Here is a 10,082-nt window from a genome sequence, read left to right on the forward strand (position 1 = left end):
TTATGGCCGATTTGACATGTATAATCGGCGGGGTGGGCACTGCCGGCAGTCAGACTCAAATGACCCATCTGATTGGTAGAGTGCTAACCTGGAAACGGGGAGCGGAATGAGCGTGACTAGAATTCCTCAATATCTGACGAAAATCTTTTAAACTGACCTTTGTTGATCTGAAATGAAGACAGATTCAGCAACTGCATGGCCTATTTCTCGCTTAAAATGTTTTCAGAAACACGTTTCGGTGAACTATTTTAGTACAATATGAGATCGTATTCTGAACAAGCCGCCATGACAGTCTGTCTTTGAATTTCCGGAGAAACCAGACCCACGTGACGCGTTCCTCCAATCAGCTGCCGGTTTTCATTTTTGCGCTACAATACAGATTAGCTCCGCCTGCTGTTATGAAGACGTATTACGTCTCGTTGCTTTGGTGTGTTCCGAGGCACTTTTTTGACCAACTCGGGGGAGACTGATCAGTCCAACTGCCTTTTCTGCCGAGGGTCGGCTGTCTGGTCAGTGTGTCTGCAGCTTTAAGTGTGAGACTTAGCAGGAAACACTGTCGGCGGTCATTGTATTTGAGAATTTGAGTCACAGTGAGTCACTTAGACAGCGGAGCTCGTCGTCTCCTTTGAGAAACCACAGTTGACCCTAATCCTAAAACCACACACACCCCACTGTAAGTTACTCGGGTGGTGTCGGAATAATTTCCTGACGGATCTTCATCCTCATAAATTACAGGTCAAGCAATAGAGAAAAAAATCAACATTAATTAATAAAATAGGGCTTGAAATTACAGCAACATGCAAAGCTGGGTGTAACATCAACAATTTGTTTTACAATCCAGCTTTAATCATACATCTACTTTCCCCTTTGTCACATTAAAATCAAAGAGACTTAAATGGCAGGGGGCATGTTTCAATGCAATCCAAAACACCTTTATTTGTCCCTGTAAGACCTGTCAGCTCTCACAACACCCATACAATACAACCAAGACAGTTAAAAACTGTGCATGGACTTCCAGTAAATCGTAAATAAATAAACAGATAAAACAATGGCTACAAAGCATTTTTCAGAAAGCATTCAGCCGACACATGGCAGTGGGAATAAAAGAATTGGAATAAAAGATTATTTTGCAAGCGCAACGACTCCCTGATGGCAGGAGTGAAAATTCTCTCACTAGGGCATGTTCGGTATGTTCATCGATTTCATTATGATTTGTTGGTCAGAAAAAGAAAAACTGTCCTTCTGTTTTGCTCTGCTGATCTTTGAAAATATCTTAACAGTACTGTTCAGACAGTCTCCGTCTTTCAGTGATAAGCAACGAAACAGCAGATAAAAGAAAAGGTCAAAAGAATTGACAAAAGGGAATAAAGTGTACTTACGGGAAGGAATTAAGTTTCTGGCGAAGGTGCACTCTCTACTAGCCACACTTAATGGTCACCTTTGTCTTTACAGCCGACCTTAATTGATTGTTGAACACTGTAACAAAGTCCTTGTGAGAATAATTTACATTTAACTCAACTTACATTACGTTAAGAAAAATGTAATTGTCGTACTATGGCCCAAACGCACATGCTCAAGAAAAGACAACAATGCAGCATTGGCTGAAAATTTAACAAGATAGTTGCCTACTTTCTGCAGCTGTCAGTGTCCATGATTAAAAGTAAAAGAGATAATACACACTCTTGGGGGTGAACCATTCAAAAAAACTGCCATTGACCGTCTGTTCTATCTAAAATCTAAAATCCACAACACACTGTAATTGTGTGTGTGTGTGTGTGTGTGTGTGTGTGTGTGTGTGTGTGTGTGTGTGTGTGTGTGTGTGTGTGTGTGTGTGTGTGTGTGTGTGTGTGTGTGTGTGTGAGAAAGAGATTGACCTGAAACCATTACATTATACAAGGTGTACTGTGTGCCCAGTGACTATCTTAAAGTAGTTAGTCTCTGAAAAGAAGAATTAAAAACTTGAGGCAAATTAGTGTCAACTACTACTTTGTGTTTATATGTTTGCTGTCAGTTTTGCAGTAAAAGGACTTAAAATACTTGACTAGAGATCACTCTACCTTCTTCACTACTCTTTCTCTGTGGCTGGTGACACTTGAGTGAAAAAAAGCTGGAAAATAATAATAAATGAAAAGAGTGACATTTACATTTTTGTGGTTTTCTTGTTTGTTGTCCACACCTGTTTATATTTGTTTGTGTTGTTGTTTTTTCCCGGGAGGTTTGATGGGTATGCCCGGCGATTCCAGCCAGCAGACCCGGACCGCCTGCTCCTACCAGCACTCTCCTGGTGCGGGAAATGGCGGCGGCCACCACCATCAACACAACCACGGCCAGGCATCGCACCACCCTCATCACCCTCAGCAGCATCTCTCCCCTCACTCCACCCACAGTCAGCACCAGGCACGCGGTCAGCATGGACAGCACCAACAGCACCCGGCTCATTCCCAGCAGCACCCATCTCTCTCCCACCAGAATCACACTGGACAGACCTGCCCCACAACAGGTGAGAACCGAGCCGCAGTTTCCAGGTATAAGGTGAACACAAGAAAAACGTATGCCTTCCAATATTTTAGAAGACGCCATAATCACAGACCTTCCCACCCCCCCCGAATTATTTAACAATACTCAAGGAAATGGTTATGGCCATCAATTTGAAATATTTCAACATTGTTAATGAGAAATCACATTGTTTCCATGAGTTTGGTATAGTAAATGGCTATATTACACCACCCATGGGGTTTCATTGCTATTGTTATTCACATCATATTGTATATTGAGTATATGAGTATTAATACAAGCAGCTGAGCGGAAGAACTGCAACTGTCAGTCTCCAAGGTAGGAGATATCAGGAACTTCTGATGGCTAAAAAATCTCCCAGTTGGGAAAAGAAATTTAGAAGTGTCCACAAACTGGTGCCAAAATGTTACCGTTGCTGGCAGTTTAACAAAATAAAATCCAACATCAAAACTCATACCGTCAATGCAGCTATTTCTCTACTCTGCTGGAACCCACAAAGTGTACAGTAGAGTTTACTGTTTCATATATATTGATGCTGTTCAGCACCGAACAACGATTCTACTTCTCCTAACTCCCAAAGCAACATGGGTGTAAATACAATTCACCTACAGTAATACATCCGACTAGGCCTGTCTCTGCACAGACTCATTGCATTTATATTATACTCTTTCCCCTGTAAGGTCCCAGAGCATTGGATATTATGAGGCTAGACTGATACAGACAGGCATCTCCAAAGCTTCACCAAGGCTTTTCCTGCTCACATTCCCAGTCTTGGTATATTTTCCTTTGTGTCTCTGCAACACAGCTCTCAGGCCAAAAAAGGGACTCTTCAGACATAATTTATCTAGGTTAGTATTCCCCTCAACCAAGCAGAGGATGAATGAAAGCAATCCCTCTGTCTTTGATCTATGGCCTCAGAATGTGTTTTTGTTTAGTTTATGGCGGTGAAGGCGGTGAAAAGCATCTTCCCTCTTTTTTTTTTCTTTTTTTTTTCTTTTTTTTTCAAAAGCAGAGTCGTGGCTGGAATGTTTCTGTGTCTGTGTCACACCACCTTGTGGTTGACTGCAGAACTTTACTGAGACAAATTTCACTTGTTAATCTGGATTAGGTCTCATTGTGTGTGTGTGTGTATGTGTGTGTGTGTGTGTGTGTGTGTGCATGCTCCCAGACTGGTACCCCAACCTGGACTGGCTGAAGGAGAGCTGCCGCATTGCTACTAGCTACAACTGGGCTGACGTAGACCTCTCCCCATTTCAAGGTAACACACACACACACCACTAAGAGTCCTGGTGTCATCAGTGTGAACAGCATCTGAAATGAGCATTGATAAAGCTGTCTGTTGCAGCCTGTTTCAACACAGTGAGAATTGATAAAATGCTTATTATGCTGATCAGTTACTTTGATTAAACCATTATGATTCCTCTCTCCGCTTTCATATACACTCGCCCTCGAGGCACAATATTATAACATCCAGTGTTGTAATAGTACTGGCCTAATAAAAGTCATTATCCTGCATCTGAGAGGTTGCCCTCTCTGTTTCTCTCTCTCTCTCTCTCTCTTGCTCTCTCTCTCTCTCTCACACACACACACACACACACACATACACACACACACACACACACACACTGTCTCCCTCCCACCCAATTGTATGATATGAATAATCCAATTAGGCCCCAGCTCAGTAACAGCCTCTTATCACGGTCAGCGCACAAAGCCGGCAGCATCCACACACGATGGATGACGACGGCTGGTCTTCTAACACACAGGCCCCACTCCGACTCTCTCGCTCTCTTTCTCCTCCTGCAGCGCTTGACCTCCCTTACACCGTGGTAATGCCATCCTCCACTGTCTCTGGCTCACCTCCAAAGAGCAGGGGCAGAGCCTCTCGTCTCTATCGCCATCAAACACAAGCCATATAAATTAGTTTTTGGGGAATATCAGACGGCAGGTTGTGAATAGAAGCTCAGGTGTGTCTTTGTTTGAAGAAAAGGAGGTGTTATAGGTGCCATGTCTCGTTCTATGTCGCCGAATGTGAACAGGCATGTTGTCAGGGGAGTGATGGTCTGTGGTGGAACAATAGTGACAGTAAAGTCATAGTGGGGGTTTTATCTTGGATGTGACTTCACAATGATATATGGTACATGTTGCATTTGTTGGATGTATTTGTATTGAAATGAATTAGATTTTCTGAGTTTGATATGATGTTTTTCTCTAAGATGCGTTGAGTGTTTCTCTGGAATTTGTCATTTCAGACAAGGAAAGACTGTAGCATTTTTAAGTCTAATGTATAGGAAATGTAACCGTCAATGCAAGATATGATTCAAGACAGAATGAGATTGGCCCCCATTCATGAATCAGTGTGTACCTTATTTTCTACTTACAACAGTGTTAATGTTAGCCTGGTATTTCATCCTAATTTTTTATCCTCATACATCTTTAATTCTCCCAACATTACCCTTGACACCCAGGATATGCACTGTTCACACTCAAAGAACATTATTTTCCATTATAATTAAGATCCTATGAATAAAATAAAATGACGCGCAAGACAATTACAATTTTAGATTTGGTGCAACTGTGCAGCCATAGTAAAAGGCAAATTGTAATTAACTGTAATGTAAATTCACATTTAATAAGTGTGACGTGACGCAGCTTCAGTGAAGGATTGTAACAGGCAGACTTCGCTGGTGAAGTTGTTTTAAAACAACCAAACGTTAGATAAAGTTGAAACGTTGAAGCTGCTTAAGTGGAAACGTACTGTATGTGACATGGAACATTCCGGTCCTTCTTTGCCTCCTCCGTCTGTCTGCCAGGTCTGAAGGAGAGCATGCAGCAGGCTGAGCTCAACAACTGGTCGCTGGACGCCGCCCAGATGGCCGACCTGTGTTCCTCCATTAACCAGTTCTTTACCGCCACGGGGGTCATCCCCCCGCAGGGCGCCGCCCACCCACAACCTCAGGTCCAACACCCGACGCCACCAGGAGCACCGCAGCACCCGGCTCAGCCACACGGAGCGATGCACCCAAAGGCTAGCCAGCAAAATCAGCACGGGCAACACAACCAACATAACCAACACATCAGCACGGGTCCGTATATAGGGCAGTGTTTTCCACGTTTTACTGCACTCAGTTGTTAGTCCAGCTGTCAGAGATAATGCAAATAAATACAACATTTCCCTCTGAAATGGTATTTTAGAAAATGTTACCTCCCACCTCTGACAGTAGGTGTTCAGAGTCTTGCTCTCATTTCTGCAGTTGTCTGCTCTGACGGGAGTTGAATTACAGTCACTCTTCATCACTGTGCCATTGTTTGCCCATTATAGATCCACAAGGGAATTATGGATGTTGTCAGCTTTATGGCAATTGGAGTTAAGATATAAAGACGAGGGGATATTTCACCAGTGGGAAATCCTGCACATTCTGTAGGATTTCTCAAGCTTAGCATAATATTGCAGTAAAACTGTGCACACGATAGCAGCTTGTGTTCTGCAAAGACACATAGGCATGTGTGAAAGTCTGGATAGTAATCTGACAGGGTAGTCCTTGCCCTTTTGTCTTTTCTCCCACAGGGAACATGTACATAGACTCGAGACAGAGCATTTCCTCTCTGATGGGCCCACCAGGATACCCTCACATGCCTCCCATGAGCAACACGGCTCCCACCATGACAGGTGACTCCTCCATCGCTCTCTTAACAGGTCAGCAGGTGGAAATGCAGACTCTATGTGTGTATGTAGCAGGTTTATATCCATCAGCTGTGTGTGTGTGTGTGTGTGTGTGTGTGTGTGTGGGCTTGTTTAACTATATTCGTGGGGTCCAAAAACCGGGAGTCCAGTATACTTGTGGGGTCCCGACAGCCTTGTGGGGCCAAAATGCTGGACCCCACAAGTTTAAAGGGCTGTTTGAGGGTTAAGACTTGGTTGTAGGATTAGGGATATAATAAGGTTATGGTTATGGTTAGGGTGAGGGTAAGGGTTAAGGTTAGGCATTTAGTTGTGATGGTTAAGGTTAGTATAAGGGGCTAAGGAATGCATTATGTCAATGACGGGTCCCCTAAAAGATAGTGCCACAAACCTGTGTGTGTGTGTGTGTGTGTGTGTGTGTGTGTGTGTGTGTGCGTGCGTGTGTGCAGTTGGGAGAGAGGTTTTAGAGTGATAAGGCTGCCCATGGTCAGGAGCTGTGAGGGGTCCAGTCCATACTCTGTACTTGGGCCATGCATAACTTGAACCAGTCAACCTCCGGTTCCCAAGCCAAGTCCCCACGGACTAAGCTACTGCCGCCCCTCGATAGTAATAATATGGTACTGCTATGACATCATATATATGGATATTAGGGGTGTGAATCTTCACTGGTCTCACGATTCGATTACGATTAACCTGTCAACGATTTGATATCACAATGCATTACAATGCATCACGATGCGTCAACTCCTTAATATTATTATATATTGCTACACATGGTTTTCATTAACAAATTCAAGCAGTCAGATATATATTAACTCCCTTTTTTTATTGTATCTGCTCTTAAAAAAGACAAAAACAATAAAAGCAGCGACCGGAAAATCAACAAGTAATATCAGTAGGCAATAATGGATTATGGTCGGTCACTGCATCGATTAATATATATAAAATAACAGACTGTCTCAGGGAATGAAATACCAGGTAAAATTAAAGACTTGTTAAATAATTTAGTATTGCACTTGCATAGTGAGTTGAAGGACTCACAATAGACATATTTGATGCTGCTGAAGCTGAGACATCCTGTTTTTTAGTCTCCAGTATGGGTCAAACTCCAAAAACACTGGATCATACATACAGGCCAGCAGTACTAACCATGACCAGTAAACTCATCTTCATGTACACACACTAAAGTATCAGATATTATCATAATGTGGAATCCCCACCTCTCTGCGTAGTTTTTATTGCATTGGATTACATTACATTGCATTACAAATAGGGCTGTCAGCATTAACGCGTTAATCGCAGTGCGATTAATGGCCGAGCATTGCATAATTTTTTTTTTATCGCATGCTGCCATTTATTAATTTATTTTCACTTTACTCGGCTTCGCATCATGCCTAACAGGCTACTATTTTGACCCTTTGCCGCACTTTGCCATACTTCCTCGTAACACATCCTGCTGCTGCAGGCTGCAGGCATGATGGAGAAAGACAGCAGCAACACAATTCTGAATGGCGCTTTTTATTTTCCAAAACTCCCAGACGGGTCGAAAGCCATATGCACATTGTGTTAAGCCGAATTAAAATATCACCGAATCACGTCAAGCTTGAGCTACCACCTACGAGCTAAGCATACTAGTACAGTTAACATGACTCAGGTTGATGCTAGCAAGCTCAGGCAAAGCACTATTTTGAAGAGTGCTACTCGCCGACCTGTTGATGAAACCAAATCCCAAAAAAATTACTACCGCTCTTGCAAAATGGGTGGCAACTAACTGCAGACCTGTCAGCATCGTAGAAGACTTGGGTCTTAAATACTAGGTTAGAATGTTCTAACCCGTCTTATACATTGCCGTTGAGGGGGACAGTAGTTTCACGCACGCATACATAGCCTGTACGACACAGAGAAAGCAGCCAAACTGGAACTGCTGCAAAGTGATGCAAGGTGATCACTGGATGTCAGTGAGTAATCAAAATTATTTAGGAGTTACTGACTCTAGATTCAAATGTGTGACCAGATTCACACATTTTTCTTTTGTTTACAGTAAATTACATAATAAACAAATACAAATCTTAAAATCAAGTTCATAAAGTAACTTTCTTTGCATTCATTTGATTCCCAATCAAGATACACTGGTAAGAATTGCTTTCCATTGTTAATATGTACTTAAAAACAGTTCTAAAATGCAAAATAATAGAATTTTAATCATGTAATAAAACATGCAATTAATCGCGATTAACTATAGAAATTCAGCGATTAATCGCCATTAAAAGAAATGTATCTTTTGACAGCCCTAATTACAACACATTTTATCCTCTATATTTATTTTGAAAGTTAAATTACGACAATGTGTCATTAAAATCACTAAAATGCTTTGCTAAATTTCACGTGGCACCACAATAGAATTGCCACTTGTTTTTAGGTGAATTAGAATTTAAGGCATGGCAAATTGTTTGATGCTGTTACCAGGATTTCATTGGTTTGAGATTTTTCCACAAACTGTTGCTGATGCCTGCGACACGATCAGCAGCCAGAATATTTACTATTCAAAACAACTGTTTCCTATTCTTCATCCTATTCATAAATAAATAATACTGACATATGAAACAGAAGTAGCATTAAAAGGTCACTGTGTATGTAGTCTCGCTTTGCCAGACCCTCCTCCAAAGTGTGCTGAAGGAGAGTCTAGCTACACCACATAGCATTCGGGGATGGGAGGAAAACGTGCTCTGGTTTATTGGCATTTCTTTAAACCAATCACAATCGTCATGGGCGGCGCTAAACTCCGCACAGAGCCGCTGCAGAATAGTCATGCGAGAGAAAACTCAGATAGTCTAGCTAGCTGTCTCAATTTACCATGCAGAGATCTGAGGAGTAGTCAACAATAGTCCTCGTTAATCCACCGAATTTGAAATTCCAACACAAAGAAAGCGGAAGGAAATTGAAAATACATGCATCCGGCGGAATTTCCTGCAGCACCGGAGCAATCCTGGAAGTGGAACGTCAAGGATATAGACTACTGTGTGTGCAACAGTGTCTTTTTTTGTTGTTATAAGGCTTCTGCTCTTCTTCCATGTTCAGGTCATCTCAGCCAGCTGAGCCAGCAGCAGCAACAACACAGGCTGCCTCTGGGACACTTCCAGGTGAGACGCATGCTCGCTGCAGACGACATCCAGGACGACTTTGACTGGGACTCCATTGTCTAAACTGAGCCGTTGGTGGAACAGAGGGATGAAGAGAGAGACTGGAGATGAGAGAGAGACATGTGATGACAGATGAGGTATGGAACTAGCTGACCTCCTTTCACCTGTGTGAAAAAAACAGAAGACAATCCAACAGAAAACAAACGGAAAGTCATTTTTCTGATCTTGCTGTCCTCCCCCCCCCCGATACAAGTGGATGTTGAGTCTAAAGACAATCATATTAAATGAGACTTACATTGGATTGGACCAAGCCGAGATGTAAACATATCGTCCAAAGCAAAATGACATCTGAAGCTCTCTAAATTGTCTAATGTTGTGTCCCCCAGTGCCAACAGGGTTACAAGTCGCCAAAATGTTTGTCAAATCGTCTGTGAATTTCTAGTGAATTTTTAGTTTTCTTTTTGTTTTCTTAAATATTTTGTGTTTCCTGCTACAACGTGTGTCCCTTGTCTGCAAAGTTCCAGCGCCTTTGCCTGAAATGAATAGAAAACCTTGTCTTCTCCAAACTTCCTGCAGAACAACATCTTTTACACACATTCAACAAACTATTTCATCTTTTTCCTTCTCAACATCTCTTTGTTCACTCTAATTCTGGGCATCTGTGTGGCTGTGGCTTTTTTACAACTACGGTTAGAAGGAGGATTTATGAAGAAAGTAATAACAGTGTACCTGTTTAACTTGAATCA

The 10,082-nt window shown here is 42.2% G+C and overlaps 1 protein-coding gene across 3 annotated transcripts in view; it reads left to right on the forward strand.

The window, feature by feature from the left end:
- The window catches only part of LOC116040682 (forkhead box protein J3-like), a 67,559-nt gene extending 58,054 nt beyond the window's left edge, over window positions 1-9,505 (forward strand). For 2 of the 3 annotated variants that reach the window (XM_036007843.1, XM_031286224.2), the window contains exons 9-13: window positions 2,216-2,500; window positions 3,683-3,772; window positions 5,328-5,600; window positions 6,083-6,211; window positions 9,275-9,505. In XM_036007843.1, the coding sequence (XP_035863736.1) occupies window positions 2,216-2,500; window positions 3,683-3,772; window positions 5,328-5,600; window positions 6,083-6,211; window positions 9,275-9,399 (902 nt within the window). In that variant the 3' untranslated portion in view covers window positions 9,400-9,505. The remainder of the gene's footprint in view (window positions 1-2,215; window positions 2,501-3,682; window positions 3,773-5,327; window positions 5,601-6,082; window positions 6,212-9,274) is intronic. The other variant, XM_031286225.2, reaches the window with a different exon arrangement.
- Window positions 9,506-10,082: the final 577 nt, after the last annotated feature.

Source organism: Sander lucioperca, chromosome 12 (genome assembly GCF_008315115.2).
Source record: "Sander lucioperca isolate FBNREF2018 chromosome 12, SLUC_FBN_1.2, whole genome shotgun sequence".
Classification (NCBI taxonomy): domain Eukaryota; kingdom Metazoa; phylum Chordata; class Actinopteri; order Perciformes; family Percidae; genus Sander; species Sander lucioperca.